This window comes from Brachypodium distachyon, chromosome 4, assembly GCF_000005505.3.
Source record: "Brachypodium distachyon strain Bd21 chromosome 4, Brachypodium_distachyon_v3.0, whole genome shotgun sequence".
NCBI classification, from domain to species: domain Eukaryota; kingdom Viridiplantae; phylum Streptophyta; class Magnoliopsida; order Poales; family Poaceae; genus Brachypodium; species Brachypodium distachyon.
Window position 1 is genome coordinate 18,436,282 of NC_016134.3, and position 20,869 is coordinate 18,457,150.

At 43.0% G+C, this 20,869-nt stretch overlaps 1 protein-coding gene across 2 annotated transcripts; it reads right to left on the reverse strand.

Moving 5' to 3' along the window:
* Positions 1 to 3,526: 3,526 nt before the first annotated feature.
* LOC100830867 lies at positions 3,527 to 10,992 on the reverse strand. 2 transcript variants are annotated; one of them, XM_010239383.3, is made up of 5 exons: positions 9,557 to 10,992; positions 6,809 to 7,380; positions 6,514 to 6,733; positions 3,888 to 5,235; positions 3,527 to 3,803 (listed from the first exon to the last, which is right to left on the reverse strand). In XM_010239383.3, the coding sequence occupies exons 1-4, from the start codon at positions 10,826 to 10,828 to the stop codon at positions 3,910 to 3,912; spliced, it is 3,390 nt and encodes a 1,129-aa protein (XP_010237685.1). In that variant the 5' UTR covers positions 10,829 to 10,992; the 3' UTR covers positions 3,527 to 3,803; positions 3,888 to 3,909. The 2 variants fall into 2 exon arrangements, with proteins under 2 accessions (XP_010237685.1, XP_010237684.1); XM_010239382.3 differs by having other exon boundaries at positions 3,527 to 5,235.
* Between the last annotated feature and the right edge of the window lie 9,877 nt (positions 10,993 to 20,869).

Genomic DNA, 20,869 nt, shown 5'->3' on the forward strand with positions numbered 1-20,869 from the left:
AAAAAAAACCGTTCTATACAACTAAAATGACTTGTACACTTGGCGTTGTTTACAAACTTTTCTTGTTGCATCAACAACATTATTTTGCTTTTTTCTTGCGATATGCTCGCTTGTCCACATAGCTTCTTCCTATTGTCAATCCACCAATTCTTTTTGCTCAATGGCGTGCATGCATGCTTGTACGTAGTGGTCTCGCTGATTTAGTATAAAGTTGTTACTAAATTACTCCCTCCGTTCCTAATTAATTAGCGCCAGCTGTTTTGCAAAAAAACCCTGTTAATTTCTGAAATAAACATGCCGTCCACGTTCTATCAAAACTTTTGCGAAAAAGCTCCTGTTGTTTTTCGAAATCAACGTGCAATCCACGTTCAATTGAAATTAAGAGGGTTTTATTTGCGAAATTGCCGGCGCCAATTAATTGGAAACAGAGGGAGTAACTTATAAGCTTTGATTCTTCCCCAAAACTTATCAGTCTTCTCAAGTCACTTGCCGCCTAATCTACCCTAGTATGCATGTTAATAACCGAACCAAGCCATTCACTTCATTCGCCACTGTATATTATTATGATTTTTTTTATTTTTAAGATGATTGAGAAATAACAATTTCTAAGTCAATGCTAACAACCGTCTGATCCAACAATTAAGATTCATGCAATAATCATGCAAGGACAAAATATGATAAAATTGTAATCGGATGGCTATGATTGATGACCGAGAAATAACTATTTCTAAGTCCACTGAGAAAAATGGACGCTCCCATATTAACTTTTTTTTTAGGGAAACTCCCATATTAACTAGCTAAGTGCCCCTTGCGCACGTCGCTGCGGTTTTCATAAACTTTGCTAATGGGCTTGGGTCAGGTCCATGTAAGAGAGTTGTGGATAAACGGATGAACGACACCAACAAATACCAGTTGTAGATTAATAGGTACTCCCTCCGTCCCATAATTGTGGTCATTGTTATAGTTCAAATTTGTACTAAAAAATGACAAGAATCATGGGATGTAGGGAGTAGTATAGATATAGAATAAATTTGATGCTATTTACCAGTTATTTGCCCGCGGTGGTAAACTGGTATTCGATCTAACTCGTGAATGCATAGCATTCGATATATATCGTCCTATGTGACAAAAAAAAAAGACAATGTCATAAGGGAGGCAGCGACTCACCATTTGCAAAAGCAGCAAAACCATTAACATACTAATCTCCATGTTTTTCTTTTATTTTCCACTCCTTCAATTCCCATCGAGGATGATGTCTGCCTTTTGCACTGGTATTTTGTTGAAAACAATTCCCCCAATTTAATCCGTTCATTCTTTTTATCTAAATCGTGTGCCGTTCCTGTTACATACCATCTCATCCCTGGTTGTATATACCTAGTAGTACCCTAAGTACCGTGCAATTAGTGCATAATCATGCCTTCAGATGCTTTCCGTACCCACCATTTTTTACACCACACCTTAGTTACAGTTGAATATGAGATTAGATTTAATCGCCGAATAGTATGAATAGACATGTCTTGTGTGTTTTCTCCTGTTTAATCTGAAAATAAACCATGCAGTAAGAGGAATGTCGTGTATTACATGCTTATGTTTATGATTTAGACCACGATAGTCGCATATAAGTGAAGTAATTTTTTATCAAAGCATTGCTCAACTGAAACATAATATGTCCACTGTAATTGGACATTTGGACGGAGGGAGTACTTGGCTGCGGCGCTTAGTGGGAGGCGGCCGGTGCTGGTGAACAGCAGTAGAGGGAGAGCAAGGCTCGCTAGACTCGCGCGTTCGGCCGATCGACCTCAACGGTTCTCTCATGCGTGGTGTAATCTAATGCAAGTTAATTGCTCTGGTAATTAGTCTCGATGTGTTGCAGCTCAGCAGCTGTTAGGCATTCAACTCTCTGATGATGATGGTTGCGTTTGGATCGATTGGTTAGTCAACATTTGTACTACTAGATGCATGGTAGCTGCGATTTGCTGTCAGATTTGGTGTAATTTTTTTTTTGTCCTTTAGACGTTGTAAATTGTTCGTCAATCCCCTTTTCTTGCACTAGATTTTAGCCAGCTTATTTACCAAATAATACAGTAAATCTTATATAACCAAACTTCTTGTAGCTAGGGTTTCATGGAACCACAGTTAAACTAATTCTCTCACGGATCCACACTTCTTGGGATGAGCTTTATCAGATAACCCAAATCGAACAGACTAGGTTGTTTGACAGGAATCCCGACAGGTGGGACCCACATTGTGGTTATAAGACAAAAAGTGGCACGGTACCTTTAAATGGAGGTGGCCCGGCGACAGGGGCGGCACGTCGAGGAGTGGAGGAGATAAAGGAGGTTGAGGCTAACCGGATGGAGGTTGTGCAGTATCTTGAAGTGGATGGGAGCTCGACAACTATGAAGAAAGGGGGGCGGCAGTGGTTTGATGACACAGCGCGTTCCAGTGGATGGACTTGTCCAAGGGATGGTCCTAGAGCTTCGTGAAGACAGCAGTGTCGGTTGTGGGGTGTGAGAGGTGGCTCACGTCGAAGAAGATGAGGCGGCTGCCTCAGTTCAATGGCAGGCAACGTTTCGGTAGACAAAATCGTCTAAGGCGTGGCCTCCAGGCGTCACCGCAAGGTGAAGATGCTCACGGGGAAGACAGCAAGATTGCTCACCGGTGCAGCGGTGGTGGTGGAAAAATCAACGAAATTGGGGAGATTGAGGACAGCTCGAACACGGATTCAAGGCCGCGTAAGTTGAGGAGATCGAGGGGGAAGCACGTTGGGCACAAATCTACCACAACGGCAGCTAGAGGAGAAAGAAGAAGCTGATACGTGAGGCCAGTAGAAACACGGTGAAATGATCTAATCTGTGAGATTTAGGGTATTTGAAAACCCTTGTCTGATGAAGACTAGTTGCGTTAGACAATTAGCGTTAACTATGGTAACATGAAACTCTAACCACAAGAAGAATGGTTCGTGCAATTTACTTAAAAAAACATTTTTTTTTACTCCCTCCATCCCATATCAAGCGACTTGTTATTACATGTATTTTTTACTCCCTCCATCCCATATCAAGCGACTTGTTATTACATGTATTTAGACATATTTTAGTACATATATACATCCATATTTAAAAAAATTTAAGACACTTGGGACGGAGGGAGTAGTTAACTAAGTTTAGAAAATCCAATCTGAAATTCATAATAGGATACAATTCTGTTTTTTTCTTTTTGCAACGGCCACATTTCATTGTCGAGTGCTTGCAAATATAGAGTGAACAATGCCGACTTTTGCTCTTTGCATAAACACCGCTCAAACTTTGCAATATTCCTCCACCGCTCAAACATGATTGCAGTAATGTTAAGTCTTCTAAAAAAATTATCTTCAGCATATTAAAAAGAAGCTCACGATCCTAAAACATGATCATGAAAAGAAAAAATCACAAAAATCAAAGATAAAATACGACAGTCACCTCAACCTGTACGTGCATTTGCGCCACTGGAGATCATCATCCTGCCACATATAGACAACAGAAGGATCTACAAAGAATGCACAAGTAACTTTTGGCGAGGCTTATCAAAGAGTACCAGCACAAAATGTTGTTACAAGTCCAAAGGCCCCAAGGTGATGCATTCTATGTGTTGTGCAATAAAATCTATAATACAACACCTTCAGGGTATACCAGTATAAAGATCATCCAGTACAAAAGTGATGACCATTGGCCATTGTTTCTCTCTGCTACAAGGCATAGTTTTGTTCCCAGCCACCAGGCAAAGATGTCTGTTGTCCGGGGCCTTACAAAGAAATTTGTGTACGCCTGCAAGCAATGCATTGAAATGATCTGCCTCAGGAATCTGGAGACTTCACTGACAACACTTGCACTAAGACAAACAAGATTTACCTCAAAGGTTACATGTCCTAGTTTAAATGTATTTCATCCCAGCAATTCTTATCCTCCTTGATATCATGTACTGCGCTAGAGAATAAATAGCTCCTAACAATCCTAAGACCCGCACAGTGAGTATGTCTGACATTATAATAGATGGCAAGTTGAGAGGCAATGTCAGGAGTAGCTTCGAATCAGTCTGCCTGACATAATCCCACATGAACCGATTGAAGAGTATGTGATTAGGTAATGTTAGCAGAAGAAGAGCAACATTTTTCACAGCATAGAGCCAGCCTGGCCCCCCAATATCAAGAGCCCATCCTCCACTGCCAGGCCACGTCTCCTCCCATATTCTATACAACGCTGTCAATAGCAAATACCCAGAAATAGAAACTGTTACAGGAAAGTAACGCTGCCTGTCACCAAATCCTGCCACGATGTCTGAATCCTGGTTCAAAAGCAGAAGGATGGGTGCTAGGAAGAAAATAGCACGGTTTGAACCACTGGTAAGTGTTATATTGAGAACAAGACAGATGATGAAGCACAACACCGTAGAAAAGTTGCCAATCGCAGGCATCCAAGCTGCCTCAGCTGCCAATCTCTTGATGGTGAAAGTTGGTGCAGCGTGAGCTCTTCTTTGCTGCAGTAGCCTTGCTTTAGGTGGAAAGGCAGAGCCCCGACCAGCAGATGGACCATGTGTTATACCTCTATCTGTGACCTTATCACGCAAAAGCAAAGCCAGTTCAAACTTAATTTCTAGTGCAATGATCATGAATATGGCAGCATACAGACCCAATAGTGACATTCTGGCCCCTTCTATAGCCAACATGTTGGTGAACTTCTCTGCTTCATCCTCATCCGCAGCAAAACTTTTAGCTCTTAGTTGTCCTTCAAGCAGGTATGTGACCGGGAACAAAGCTACTAAGAAAGAGAACACCCATGGCAAAACCCTTGTGCTAGATTCAGATGGGAGATGTGTGAATACTATAAAGACAGCAGCAGAGACAATTGTTGCAACAAGAAGAGGATACAGAACAACTGCCTGGAAGAAGTACTGCACAGATATGTAGATTCCTAGTGTAATCCCTACTCCCACTGCATACAAAGCCCTCAATTCGACAACATACTTCACTGGGATTATAGATGTAGCTGCTGCTAGTGTAAGTACCACTGTTGCTATGAGCAGCCAAGATGGCCATGTTGGCTTAGATGCTACAAAACCATATATTGATGTGTCATCATTAGATAGATGTGCCGCTGAGATCAATTCTGACCGGTATATCCATGATAATCTGATAGGAGGCTGCATAATAACAAAAAGAAGCCCTGTGGCCACAACAAGCACCAGGAATCTCTTTGCTGACTGCAAGGAAATAACAATATATGATCAATTAGTGCAACCCCAAAATAACATGCAAGGTGTTCATTATCACAATAATAACTCCAACATGAGAAGTGATAGAGCAAAAATACTACAACAAATGGAGAAATAGATATAGAATCACTGAGATGTTTAACTCCAATCAATAATACGAAGATGCTTCTTGGCTTCTTGCAGTCTTCCTAAACAGGAAACATAACAAGATGGTGCCTTTTTTGACACTGAATTCAAAAGGTAGGACATGAAAGGATTATTTCAAACATTTGCCTAGTACACCTTCTGTCCGTAAATAGAAGGCATATTTTGCAGGGTTAAGAGAAAGCTTTGACCAACATTTAACCTATTAATATGCGGTTTATGATATAGAAAATCATAATTATAAGTACTATTGAATACAAATCTAATGACATCAAATTTACATCATGCACATTACATAGTAATGGTGTAACTGTTGGTCAAAAGCCTTGTTTCAATGAATCAAAATAAGCCTTACGGAGGCAGTATAACACTAACAGGCAAGGACTGTATAATACAGAATTCCAAAAGTAATCCTAGAAGCTTATATGACGAAAATAATCCTACAAGTTTTAGTTCCGAAAATAGTCCTTTGTTGAAGAATATCTTTTAGCATCATCATCATGAACATAAATATATCGTGATTAGGTACAAGTGGGCTCATTTGAAAAATTCTTAAAATAAAACTAATTAATCTAGTTTTAAATTCAACAGAAGGAAAGTATTTCACAATGTTCCAGGGCAACAAACTAACATCAGTTGATACAACAGCTGGCACCGAGTCAATAAAGATCTATTTTATGTTCAACTTAAATCCCATAATGTGGAAAACATGATGGGACTAAAAGATGACAAATTTCAGAAAATTGCAGAGAAAATGAGATAGCCTTGAACCGAACAAGTTAAAGGCAAGAACACAGGTGTGATCTGGACATCACTGTGCAAAACCAAAAGCAATGTCAATCAGTATGACATTCTCATAAAATGGTGAACAGGTTAATTGCTAAGTGATGTCATCATTGTATAGCAATTCAGAAACAAACATCTATCTAGTGCTAAGTGCCTAAGTGAGTAAACCATCGATGTCTGTGGAGAATCAACAGGCCCTCAATAGATCATTGTTGGGAAGATGAATGCTGCATTAGTACATATTCGTGTGCAGGTATAGCAGTAGACTACCAAAAAATGGTGCTTTCCGAGAAGCCTGATTTTTTCGAATAGAACAAAGAGGTGAGTATCAACTACCTGAGCATGAGGGAAATGGAGAGCTACTATCGGTACACAAGCAACACCTGTCAATAGAATATAGGACCCCAAAAGCAGACCATCAGAAGGAGGCCTTCCATTCCACCACTGTAAAGCTTCAAAAATTGTTTCCCGACAGAGCCATGCAGAAAAGGCTACTACAGCTGCATGGAAATAAGCTTGCCAGGTCTTCATTCTTGGAGCACCTTTGGACTTGTCTCTGGAAGGGTAAGGAAAGATTGTTAAATAAAGAGGTGAAGATACTCAACTAGAACATGGAAATTAAAATGGGTACCTGTAAAGAAGAACAGGGGGGGTGACAGCAAGTAGCAACACAGCTGAAACCCATACCACAGATCTTGATGTCATAAATAACATTGACAATTTTGAGGAGTAGAGACAAGTCAAGATCCAAGCAGCTTTGGATCCAACTCTCTGATCAACAGATAATCTTCTTACAAGAGCCAATCCAAAAAAGGTTGTGACTAAAACCATATAACTTGGATACATGATATCGTCCTCCAATCCAAAGTAGTACATGGTAGCATAGTTGAACAATCGGTTCTCGATGTAGCATAGCAGTAAAGCATGACCAATAAGACCAAGTTCCACAAGAAAACGCAGTTTTGTTGGGAGAAGTGCCAAACCAGGAACAGCCATTGCCATGATTACAGCAGCAACAATGTACTTCGTGAACGATTTCAATGGCATGCCAGCAATCCAAATATTTAGATCCCAATAGTTATGCACTACAAACCAAAGGACCATCAAGCTTGATATTGCGACAAAGGTGAAGTATGATGACAAGCTTTTCTTTGTAAAGAACCTTGCCGCATAAAAGCCAGAAATCATTGGGAGTGGAAGGAGCTGCAGACAGATTAATGAGAAGTTCATTAGATGGAGCAACAAAAAGCAAATAACAACTTGGAATATGAATGCTGAAATTTCAAGGCCATAACAATACTTGATAAGCCAAGAAATGATTATTATCTACGTTTGTCGTTTAATTCCATGCTAGTGCAAGATCAGCCAACATGAAAACTAGTTACAGTTGCAACAGGATATGTTGTGTGTTATTACCAAGAGGCTGGACAAAGATTAGATTATATCATTATATCTCAAGCAGATGAAGATTACATTATGTTAGTACATCTCAAGAGAGAAAATCCCATCATTTGGCCAACAAATAAACAAGCAGATAACTCCACAGCCTGCCAAACCAGGACTCCATCCTACAGCCAATGACTGAAAAATTGTGTCTCTAAACACCAAGCTTCCTCAAATACTCTACAGCGAGGATTGCCTGGTAACCCACACCCTACTGATTCCCTGATGCCATCTATATTGTCTGGCTTCTGGGACTTGTTTCACTATGAAAATTGGAGCAATGGAAGTAGCAGAAAAACATCACTACATGGATGTTGGATAACACTACATCCATGTGTTAGTCAAGTTCTTCCAATATAGCCAACTCTGAGCTAGCACAGATCTATCTGCTTGTATGCATATATAGTACTTTCACAGTTTAGAGCGAGATATCTACAATATGATGTAGATAAAATTTAAAATTATGTACCCCGTAGTAATATTTACAAAAATAAGTTGGTCAAGGACTTCACCATCATATCACTATCAATCTACCATTTCGAGGTATCAGGTATCACTATCATAACTTGAGTACTTAGCAACAAAATCACAACAGATATACTGGTTGAGGACAGTGTCAGAACGGCTGTGAAAATAGAAATACAAGGATTCAGCTACATCTGTTCGAGAAAAAAAAGGATTCAGCTACAGCATTTCCAATATACAAAAAAAAAGTGTGCACCGACGACAAATAAACATCTGAACAAGGAACAAATGACAGCTCAAAAAGTAATACATGATCGAAGAACATCCACAGGAAGAATTGCATGTATTACTACTGGACAGCTTTGATATGGGATAGAACACACAAATTGATGCTGACTAAACTATGGCTAACAATATTCTCCAAACAACAGTTTTTTCAACAGATTGTTGCGATATCACAAATTCCAAATTTTTAACTAATTAAGCTCTGTTGGTGGAACAGCATATATCACTAGGGTACTCATCAGAAGAACTTAGATCATCCAGACCAACTGACTAACTACCAAGGAAATAAATGGCCGACATAAGTCTTTGTGAATTACAAAGTGGTCAAAGTGTCAGCTTGCAATAAAGGGGACAGCAGTTAAGATGGACATACAACTACAAGCATGCAGATCGAAAAACTGAAAGAATTTAATTGATTTACTTGCAGGCTAACAACCTACTTAAAAGGTTTGCTGTGGCACCAACATTAACATGAAATGTAGAACTACTGTAATGTCCAAGCAACTTCTTGTATCAAGTAGTAAGAGAGTCAACAAGTCTATAAGAACTCAACAGACATAGTTATTATTGATGGCCTTTGAGATTATTCCAAGAGTTCAATATATTTCATAATACAATATGTGTCCACGGTGCATAATTGTAATGATTAGTTCAGGATACTTCCTCCGTTCCTAAATATAAGAAGTCCTACATTTGTCCTAAGTCAAACTTCTTAAACTTTGACCAAGTTTGAAAATTCTAAAGACATCTAAAACTCTAAATTAGTTTTATAAAATTCGTCATGATATAGATATATATTGATAGTATACTTATTTGATATTGTAGATGTTGGTACGTTTCTAAAAACTTGGTTAAACTTTAAGAAGTTTGACTTAGGACAAAGTTTGGACTTCTTATGTAGGAAAGGAGGTAGTAGCATGCAATGTCATTAAGAATAACAAGTTCAACTACTCCCTCCAACCCATATTACTTGTCAAAATATTACATGTATCTAGACGCTTTTTAAACATAGATACATCCATATTTGGGCAAATTTGAGACAAGTAATATGGATCGGAGGGAGTATTTTAAATGCAGTTGAAAAAAAAACATTTTAGTACATACTACAAATATCCATCTCAGCAATGCTAAAGTATATAATTTTTTTGCAAGTGCAGGTATTGCTATCAAGCAGGTAGAAACATACCGCAACAGGGAATCCAATGACTACAGCACCTGCTCCACTTACAAGCACTGCCAATCCCGTGAAAGCCACCGAGCTAACCGCATCTCCAACCTTGCCAGCAGCTTGCGCTGCCAGACCCAAAGCACCACCAAGCATAGTGACCGTCACAAGCAGGTAATTAAGTGGCGGTGGAGCATGAATGTACCTTCCAAAGGCATGAAATACAACTCGAACCTCTAGGCAAAGCACCACTACAACAAGTGCAACCAAGCCATTCATCATCCTTATCTGATCCATTGTGTGTGCATCCCTGGTAATCCACCACAGTGCACCACGCGTGGATGCATAGAGCTGGAACAAGAATGGTACAAAGAACAACAGCAGCAAATCACACACATTGGCCCATGACGCGAAGAGTGTGGAGTGGTGTGATGCGGCATGAAACAACACAGGCACGAACAACAGATACAACGCATGCACACAGCTCTCCAAGGGGCCAAGGATGCCATCACTGTCCTGCAACTGAGCGTCTTGTTTGCGGTTCTTGAAGCTAGACTGCCGTGGTATGGAGAACAGCCAGTAGAAGATCATGGCGAATGTGGCAAGGTAGTAGGAGGCGTTAGCCATGCCGACTGCGGACACAATAGCCCACGTGAAGACTGCAGGTGTGGCAATAGGCAAACATGCAAAGAGGAGCCGCTCGAGCGCCGCGACAATGGCAGGGTTCTCGAGCTGGATCCAGCGGAACTGCAGGGACGCCCAGACGCCTATGAGGAAGGAAGTCTCGGCGCACAGGAGCAGTGCGAGGACGGTGAGGGGCAACGAGGCGGCAGCAGCGGACGAGAGGGAGGCCGAGAAGAAGAATGCCACGTCGGCGGCGAGCAGCGCCGCCCAGACGGTGAAGAAGGCGCCTTGCCGGAGCCGTAGTGCGTCGAGGAGGTACGCGGCGGCGAGGCCGACGGCGAGTACGGCGAAGACGGGGAGCCCACCGAGGTCGAGGAGGAAGGCGGCGGCAGTCGCAAGCGCCGCCGCAACGCGCGCGTTGTGAGCGAAGGCGGGAGTCGAGGCAGTCGCCGCGGCACGGGACCCGGCGGCTGAGCCGGAGGAGCTGTTGGGCCTGGAGGTAGGGGAAGGGAATGGGAGGAGAGGCATGGGGGAGGAGGTTGAGTTGCGGCGGTCGTGGTGCGGGGAGGGAGACGAGGACGGGGCACGAGTGGAGGAGAAGGTCGGGGTGGAGAGCGACGGGGAGATGAGGAGGCGGCCATGGCGGGAGCCAGATCCGGAGGGATCCATGGCAGTAGCGACGTCCAGGGAAGGCAGGATCTGGGGTTTTGCGGGGGGCTAGGGTTTGGGAGGCATCGGCCGGAGAGGAGGAAGACGGCGAGACGAGAACGGCGGCGGAGATCTGAAGTGGAACGGACTGGGGGAGGAGGAAATGGGGAATAGCTAACGCACGTAGGAAAATCCTTGTGAATTAGTACGGAGTATCAAATTGTGGCCGACGGGTGGGTCAGCGCATATGAGAAGGGACCGAGATGTCAGTGAAGGGTCAGATGGAGCAGCGGTGGAGCCAACTGTCAGCGAGCAAGAGGATTTGACTGGATAACTGGACCGTGCGATAATGCAGAAGGGCCGATTCCTGACCCGCGAGATTACCGTATCGACTCTTAGCTGCTATCTTCCCTATATAATAATTTGCACTTCTAAAAAAACCTCCAAGACATTACTACACCCAAAATTATTTCCGATAGTTGCAATAAGCATTCTCACTACTTTCCTTTTGACTGCTAAAAAAGCCTTTAGAGCGTGAAGCAAAATATGCAGTTTGCTTAACATGTTACTTAGTTTTACTATTCTAACAGAAGATGGAATGCATGTCAAACAAAGCTAGATCAGTAATTTTGTATTATGCTTATCCTGTATCATTTCTCTAGTTCATTTCCCACCAAGCTACCACGTAGATTCATTGGGATAACTTAGCTTGCTCTTAATCCTTTGTCAACTAGGTTAAAAACTGAAGATATATGGGGTGTCTACACAGTGCGCGCTAAGGTGCTCACTTTCCGACAGCTTCTGTCCGTCTCAGATTAGGAAAACCCAATTCTCACAGCGGGAAAAAACACGTGCGCTCACACCGCATGACAGTTGCAAAAATCCAACACGAAATCCTTCCCGGTCCTACCTCTCTCCTTCGGTCTCCCTGCACCGGTGCTCCACGCTCAGGCCCTCACAAGAATTAGAGTACTCCAAGAATTACAACAAATACCCTTCAAAAAAAAGAATTACAACAAGGGGCTGGCTATGCGGTGCGCGCATAGTGTACAAAAGTGTGCGTTCCGACAACTCATCTTTTAGGTAAAGTACCGTGGTCCCGCAATTTCCAAAAAAAGCATTCCCATCATGCAGATGTTTTTTGCCACGGTAAGCTGGTTCAGCACGCAAACCTTCTCTTGGGCACGTGGGCGCGCTCCTTCTCAGCATGCAGATGGTTTTTTTCCTACGGTGAGCTGGTTACACGCAACTTATTTTTTTTTTCTTCAAGGAACCCATCTTTTTCCTTCTACTTATCTCCATTACAAGCATCAATCTCATCATAGAGAAGCAATTACACAGAAGTTACCGTTATTAAAGAGCTGATATCCAAAAGTTACTTTGTCTAGGTACAGAAAAGTCAAAACCTCACAAGAGTTACAACCAAGTGTAGCTAGCATGTATATTTACATGAACTATTTTAGATCCAACAAGAGTAGTAGCTCGTATCCAAACAAAACAACCGTTCAGATTTTCAAAAAAATCATGAAACTAACTCTAAAGATAAAGAACTGCTCGTGGGGCCGCGGAACGAGCAGCCACGGATCATGGCGTTGTAGAGGGCGACGTCGTCTCGGGGGAAGGAGGAGAAGAGCAGGTAGGCGCACGCCATGTCGCCGGCCTCGGCGGTGCGGCGGACGAGGAGCGTGGGCAGGCCCGACGGGAGGCGGTGGAGGGAGGAGGAGGTGAGGTGGAGGCCATGGATATGGTCGAACCGCCGGCTGGTGCCACTCTTCTTGAGGAGCGCCGGGAGGCGGGATTCCGGGAGTCCCATGGCTGATGAGAACTTGAGCAGACGCTGCCTTCTCGAGGCTCGCGGTGAGGCAATGGTGAAAACTCAAGAGGGAGGCGTTGGTGGCTATGGCGGAAGATGGAGGCGGCAGCGGCAGCGGCGGCTACGGCGGAGGAGGGAAATGGCGGCAGCGGCCCGGCGTGAAGGCTGGTGGCAGTGCGTGCGGCGGTGGAGGCCCGTCTTGAATGGATGCTGGGGCCTAGGGGCGGCATGTGCAGCGAGGAGAGAGATGCGGGCAAAAGAAAACCACCGAGCACGTGGTCAGTCGGGGTCCAGAAGGAGGAAGCGCTTGAGCCGCATGATTTGATTGGACGGAGCGAGCCAGTGCGCACCGAGAGCGACCAGATAGTGCTCAGGCACAGAAAAGATTTGCCGTTGTGTGTGTGTGTATATTTGATTGATGATGGTAGGTCTTGTTCTTAATCCAATCTTTATGGAACGGAGGGAGTATATACACTACCGACTACTCTTTAAGCCACAGTTTCGTCGTCGGTACGTCGTTTCCACTGAAATTATGAGGGATGACACCGCCTAATTCAGCCCCGCACGCCGCTGTCCCTGACCCTTCTCCTCATCGAATCGCTGGCCTCCGCCCCTGTCCACTGCCGGTCACCGCAAACAAAACCACCCGCCCCCGATCTTCGCTCCACCTGCAAAATCCGATCCGCTCTGCCGCCACCATCCCCTCGCCCCTCGCACTGCCACCATCTTTCGTCGCTGCAAAAACGGCCGTCCCCACCATTCGTGCGGCCTCGTGCTCCGCCGTTCCCGTCCCTCCGTGCCGAGGATAACGTCCGCATCATGAACTTTGAAGAAAAAGAGGATCAGCCGGCGGTGACGGGGATGAGGTGAGGCAGGTCGACAGACATGGATTTCGGCTTCCCGCCAGAGTTGGACGAATTCGTCAACGGCTTGGTGGAGAGGGAGCCGGAGCACATGTCGTGGCCATACTATGGCGATTGGTGAGAGGTTGCTTCTCGCCGGCGGCGGGATCTCGGCGTCCGGAAGGATGCCATCGATTGGATTTGGAAGGTGTGCCCCAAAAAGGGAAAGATTTTGTGATGTGCCATTTCGCCAATTTGTTTCCATGATTAGCTCCATTAATTTAGAAGTTCAGGCCCGCGCATCCCATCCGTCCTTTGAAGGTATTTTCTTCTCAATTTATATCAAAACATATCTCATAAACCCAAAAATGCTCTTGATAATAGAATCCTATCCTCGCAAACCCTGACCAATTTCAGTGCTTTTCACTGCATTTAATCATGAATCTTGCTCATAGAATATAAAAACCATCGTGTATACCACTTTTGAATTGTACTATTTATATTCCTCTTTGCAGATCAGTAAATCATATTTTTCAAGTAAATCATATTTTTCATGTTGAGTCGTATTTCTGGCATCTTTTTTGGGAGGAGATAAGTTATTGTCAATTGTTATATTTTTACTATCCTGGTTACTAGGAGCAGGGGTTACTGACGAAGTTGGGACTTTGACAATGTCCATATTGGTGGACTTGTATTCTAAGAAAGATTTTTAGTGTATGTGTTAGCGAACTAGTCGGCTAACAAGGACACAGGGAACACGATTTACCCAGGTTCAGGGCCCTCGAAAGGTAATACCCCTACGTCCTGCTTGTCTGATTTGTATTGATGAGTCGATTACAAAGGGTTTCCGCGGAGGCTAGATGCACAGATTCGATCTTGCGAGTGCGTCTAGGTGACTTCTAACTAAGTTGGGGTCTCCTTGGCTCCCCCTCTTGGTCCTTCATATATGTAGGAACCCAGGTCTAAGGTAGAGTCCAAGTCGGTTACAATGAAAAGATATACTCTAATTAAGCTTATTTATCTTGAGTCGCAGGATTTGGCATGTAAACTCCTGGAGTCGTAGTAGGCTTCCTTATGGCCCCCCAGCTGGGCCGTAACGGGTATACTTGAGTCGAGTACGTGGTTAGTCATAACCACGTCAGTTACATTCTTTAAAATCCACACATTCCACTACGGCAGCAGTGGAAGATCTCGGCGCATAATATCTTTTGTCAACAGAGATTCACAGTTACCCAGGAAGAACTCGGCGCATAATAGTTAAAAGAGCGGACAAGATGAATGGGAGGATGAGTTTGATTCTTTATGTATATGAGGATAAGTTTGATTCTTTAGGTATATGAGGATAAGTTTGATTCTTTAGGTATAATTGCAAATGGAGAATAGATACTACTTGAGAAAATCTGAGGTGTGCTAACAGAGAGCATGTACGATGACACAAAAAGAGGTATGTTTGGAAACAACATTTGCGGTTGTGCTCGATGTGTGTTGAGTACAAATGAGTAAAATATTCATATTATATTTTGTGGATGTGAAAAAATTGAAACACATGTACTTTTGAATGTGTTACTGAATTTTTGTATTACATCAGACATTTCAATCAAAAATTCAAAATTGTTGTGAATAAATTTGTAGGATTATGTGGACCTTTTGTAGTAATTTAAATTCATAAAATTCAATTTAAATCAGAATAGGCTGAAAGTTGGCATGGACTCTAAGTTAGTGAAAATGAACATTCATATCATGAGTAAGTAAAAAAGCTTCTCTGTATCAAAATGTTGATTTTGGCAAGTTTGGGGTAGAAGTTATACTTGAGGTTGACTCAAATGAAACAAAACGAAATAAATTATATGATAAATTTCATATTTTCAAACATATATTTTTATATAGGCGTGTTATGGTAGTACTACTCTTCATGCCAATTCTCAGACATTTATGAATTAAAATGAATTTATACCTCTAAATAACTACAAAATGTCCAAATAATCATTAAAATTTGGGCATAAATATTTTGAATTTAGTTGAAATTCTTGGTGTAAAACAAACATATAGTAACTCATTCAAAAGTACAGGTGTTTAATTATTTTCACAATCAAATAATATTATATGAATATTTTACTCACTTATGAAAACAAGCATTAGTGGGTATTCTTGGGGAAATCGCCACTAATGGTTGGGTTTTGGGTTTTCGGAGTTTCTGGAATCGAGCATTAGTGACGAGCGCCGAATACTCGCCACTAACATCTATCATCCTATAGCTTGTTCTGTGCTAGTGTCAGCAGGGTTTTATCAGTATTTCTGCTCTCAGACTATTTACTATTTTATTATATACACTACTACAGAATCCGTGACTCCAGAAAGCTCTATTGTGACGCAAACTTATATAGCTCTATTACTCTAGAAAGCTCTATTATATAATTTCTAGTGGAGTGCCCGTGCGTTGCTACCGATTGACAAACTCATACATGTCACGGATATTGCTTTCACATTCGTTGTCTTTTATAAAAGAGTAAAATGCACCGGAGGTCCTAATTCTTTCGCAAATGTCCCAAGTTAGTCCCAGTTCTTTAAATCTGCACATTTTAGTCCTAATACTTTCATAAGTGGTTCATCCCAGGTCCCTTACTCGCTCTGGCGCGTGCTGCCTGCCTACGTGGTTGTTTGGGCCCACCGGTCAGGTGCCACGTGGACTGCGCTTTTGCACATAACCCCCTCACTTCTCCTCTTCTCTCCCTCGTGAGCCCCACCTCTTATTCTCCGTTCCTCTTCTCTGTTCCTCTTCTCGGTGACGCAGAGGCGACCCGAGGGCAACGCGTGCGACGGCGAAGAAACCGCCATTGCCGGGGGCGGACGACACAGGCCACTCCGCCGAGATGGCCCCAGTCCGCCGGGAGCCAGGCGCCAGCCAGCCGTTGTACGGTACGTAAAACCCTAGCCTGGCGGAAACCCTAGCCACCGCCATTGCTATTTTCATGATGTATTAGTACGAATTAGTTGTAGTGGATGATAGGTAGAAGTAGTTTCGTATGAATTTGAGCACAAATTTTGTCATTTATCTGCTTAGGACCAAGTGATTCGCTGTTCTCTTTAAGCATCTGTCATGGGGGATTCTTTTGTGGCTTCGGGGAGAACAAGTCTTATGTAGATGGCAGTGTTGCATGGTTTGATGGATGTGAGGTTGAAACTTGGTCACCACTTTGGATTAAGGACTTCCTAGAACAGTTGGGCTACATTCACGACAAGTGTAAGGAGTACTGGCTTCTTCCTGGGAAGAACATGGGTGATGGATTACGCATTGTTGATCGTGATGCAGACACTTTAGCAATGGCTTCGGTTGTTCCAAAGTTTGTGGTTTTCTCATTGTATATTGACCATAAAGATGAGCTTTATAGCGACATCTATTTGGATGATGTTTGCATTGTTGGCTCACCACCACTGCCTCCTGTCTTGAGCCCAAGGAAACCAGGCATGAACAGTGCACAGACTAGCCAAGCAGCTAAACGGAAAGAGAGATTGCCTGAGCACAATGTTATGCACAAGAGCAGAAGAAATGTTGAACCAGCAGATGGAGATGGAGATGCTGATGGAAGTAGTTCAGATGACAGTGGTTCGGAGTGGGTAGACTCTGACAATGAGATAGGGAAGGATGATGATGATCTATTTGATGACTGGGTTGATGATGTGCATGATAAGAGTGCTGACAAAAAGAAGAAGGCTAAAGAAGAGTGTGACAATGACTATGATTCCGAGGAAATGGACTTGCCAGAAGATGATGAATCAGAAAATGAAAAAGTTATAGTAGTGGATGCAGCAGGAAATAGATAGAAAAATAAGAAGAAGAAGAAAGTTAAGCTGACAAAATTCAAGCCTGAACATATGAAAGGTGTCCATTTCCACTTAGGCATGGTGTTTCCAACTGTTGGGCATCTAAGGCAGGCAATACAAGAGTACATCATTCAGAACAGAGTACCTATCAAGTATGCAAAGAATGACAAGCAAAGTATTAGGGCACATTGTGATGAAGATTGCAGCCGGTTCTTGTTTGCTGCCCCTGACAGTAGGACTCAAAGCTGGATTTTGAAGAACTTTGTTGGCCAACACACATGCTCAGGGAGTGGGAATTGAAGCAATTCACTACAAAGTACTTAGCTGCCAGGTATATTGAGTCCTTTAGGGCGGATGATAAGATGTCTCTTAAGAATTTTGCAAGAATAGTTCAGCTAAACTACAACATGACACCATCCAGAAGCAAACTACAAAGAGCTAGAAGGTTAGCAATGAAGAAGATCCATGGAGATGAGTTGAAGCAATATAACATGTTGTGGGACTATTCAGCTGAGGTAAGAAGATCAAATCCTGGATCAACCATGTTTCTTAGTCTATTAGATGGCAAGTTCAGTACCATGTACATGTCATTAGATACTTGCAAGAGAGGGTTCTTGGCTAGCTGCAGGCCCATCATTTGTATTGATGGATGCCACCTGAAGACAAAGTTTGGTGGGCAGCTCTTGACAACGGTTGGCCTGGATCCAAATGACTGTATTTTCCCTGTGGCCATGGCTGTTGTTGAGGTATACCTGGGCAAACCTCGGGCCGGGCCAGGCTTCATAAAAGCCCGACGGTCAAACCTGAAGCCCGAGCATGGCCCGGCCCGGCCCGAAACCCCGAAAATAGGCTATTTAAGCATTAAAATAATTATTTTTAGAATAAATGATGAGGACATCCCAACTAATGATACAACCACAGCCCCTACAACACCTACACCTCAAGTACCGGAGATACATGGACCAATTACTAGAGCTCGTGCACGACAACTAAATTATCAGGTACTTTCCTTCCTCGGTACTTCATTTAATATTAATGAGAATATGCTGCTGCCTAAGATGGGTTCTTTTATGTGTTTTAGGAATGAAGGACCTAACTTGGACCTTAAGGATCAGCGTTGGACAGCAAACCATGGAGGTGGCAGCAAGGTGGCGGGATCTAGCTCAAGTGATGATTTCAGAAAATTGAAACCGCCACAAAGAGATGAGAAGAAGGCCGCATCCTCTTCATCAATGGAATTTCGGCCAAGTGGAGGATTCCCCCTCCAATGGGTATCTATGGGCCAAAGATGAGGGTTATAACCTTGCTTTATTGGGCCTAAGGCCATGTAATAGGGTCCAGCCAACTTTTAGATGTTTTCGTTGTGTTTTAGGAGGATTCCTAGGCCGTTTCGGAGTCCCTCAAGGGCCTGGCCGAAAACCACCTAGTTCTCCTCCTATTCATACCCCATGAGCCCCCCTATGGAGCCTTAGGTTTTGATTAGATAAAGTTTAGCCTTTGCTACTTTGATATCTCCTATTCGCAATTTCAGATTGCTTTTCATCTTGTTCTTGCTTGTTCTTCGATTGTTTGCAGGAACAAAGACCTTTGTGGTCAGATTGATCGTGCCCCCGCGGGATCAATAACCTTTTGGAGTTGGTGTATCGATCGCTAAGGCGCTGCCTCCTAGGTTGTAGTCGGATCGTCAACGTCACCTCCTACCAAATCGATAATTAGGTATCTCATCAAAAGATCGGGACATCCTCGAGGGTATCACGTGGTATCAGAGCTTAAGGTTGCTCGGTGAGATCTTTCAATTTATCCCTAACTTAGATCTATTTTTTACCTATCATCAAGAAAAAGCAAAAAAAAATTTGGATTAGTTACCTTGTCCTAGAACCAATCTGCGCCTTGCAATTTTCACATTAGTTTTGCATTGTTGAATCTTTGCTGCATTAATCGTGTTGAGTTGCTGCATTAGATTGGATCGTTTTTCAGATTTTTTCTACTAGATCGAACTTGTTTTTGTCTTTTGATTTCGTGTGACGCAGGCTTTCCATCAAACTTCCGCCGCCAAACTTCCTGCCACACCACCGCCATAATATTCCGCCGCCACCATATCTTCCACCGAGTCCCTCTTCGAGTCCTACACCGAGTTGGCAAGTTATAGTTTTCAGCCACGAGTTCGACTCCGAGTCCAATCAAGAGTGCTTTTGGAAAGTGTTTCATAATAGATCGAATTTTGTTTAGAGATCAAGTTGTTCGGAAAGTTGTGAAAAAAAAGAAAGGAAAGAAAAAAAAAGGAAAGAAAGAAAAAAAACGAAAAAAAAGAGGAAGAGTTCGAGTCAGTTTCGGACCCGAGTCCAAGTAGAATTAGAGTTTCGGGTGGGTTTGACCCGTGTTCACTAAAATGGGCGTATTTTTTGCATACAAAGTCAGAGTTGGACGTTCCAAAACTTTTCGGAAAGCTCTCGACGAGGCGCATCCTCTAAAATTAACGGCTCCTTGACCCTCAAGTTCGGCCTCTAAGGTGGACTTTTCGTGCTCCGAAGTTTCTGCACCCATTTTTCGGCACCGGGGCAACGCAGTATATCTCAGTTTTTTCCACCGTCCGACCTCCGTTTTGAGTGATCTTGCACTTGTTGGAAAGCTTGTTTTGATACGCTTCTAACCCATATTTTCTCATATTTTTCTGAGTTTTCCTTACTACAGCCTTTGCAATTCTCCTACAGACCGACGTACAGCTTTCCGGTCTTAACTTCTTTTGCGTGAGTTTCTGGGGATAAAAAAAAGAAAAAAAATAGAAAAGAATAAGAAGCCAAACAGAAGGCCACAAAAAGAAAAAAAAAGAAAAAATATTCCCCAGAGATTTACTTGTTTTACCTTTCATTTGATCTTTCCTTTCTACCTTTTTCAGTATCTAGGCTTAGTTAATTTCTGTAATTCGTTCTTATCGACTCCAGCAGCTAGGACTAGCATTTTTGAGCATATTTTCAACTTTGCATTGCTGATTTGATTATTCGCTTTTCCTTACTACTCACATAAGCCTCCAAGCTCCACAGATTCTACACTTAGGTTGGTTTGCCTCAAGGCATCGATACATTAATCTTCGGAGGGCTTGTTCTCGCCGCTGGCCATCACCTTCCTGTTTGCTGGGTAAGAATGAGTAAGAACTTGATTAAAAGTTGAGTGGAGTGATCTTTGGAACCCCACATCCTAGTCGTGCATAGGGACTTTTCCTTGTGATTTTTTTCTTGTTTTCTCCTAACGATGGCAGGTTCTGACGATGATTTACAAGGCCACTCTCCACGCACAAAGGGCATTATTTCACATTTTGATCGCAAGCTTAGGCTCCGTAACGAGGAGCTGGATGAGGACGTTCGGGTTGCGAATGAGAGACTTGGAACCTTGGAGAGCGCGCACATCGAAACAAATACCAAGCTAACATCTTTACAGAATTCTGTTGCTACCATTAGTACTTCTCTGGCAGAAATCACGACGCAACTGGCGGCACTTGCTGCAACGACCATCGCTACACCGGGAGGAAACAATACACACAACCAGCGGACCGCTAATAACGGTACCTTCGCAAGTGAGGTTGAGGAG

What these genes read in the sequence shown, in the direction of transcription:
- LOC100830867 (XM_010239383.3), bottom strand. Translation starts at nt 10,828, where the DNA reads ATGGATCCCTCCGGATCTGGCTCCCGCCATGGCCGCCTCCTCATCTCC. An exon ending in TCATTGGATTCCCTGTTGCG is followed by an intron (nt 7,381 to 9,556) that starts GTATGTTTCTAC and finishes ATCTGTCTGCAG; the next exon opens with CTCCTTCCACTCCCAATGAT. An exon ending in CCCCCTGTTCTTCTTTACAG is followed by an intron (nt 6,734 to 6,808) that starts GTACCCATTTTA and finishes TTACCCTTCCAG; the next exon opens with AGACAAGTCCAAAGGTGCTC.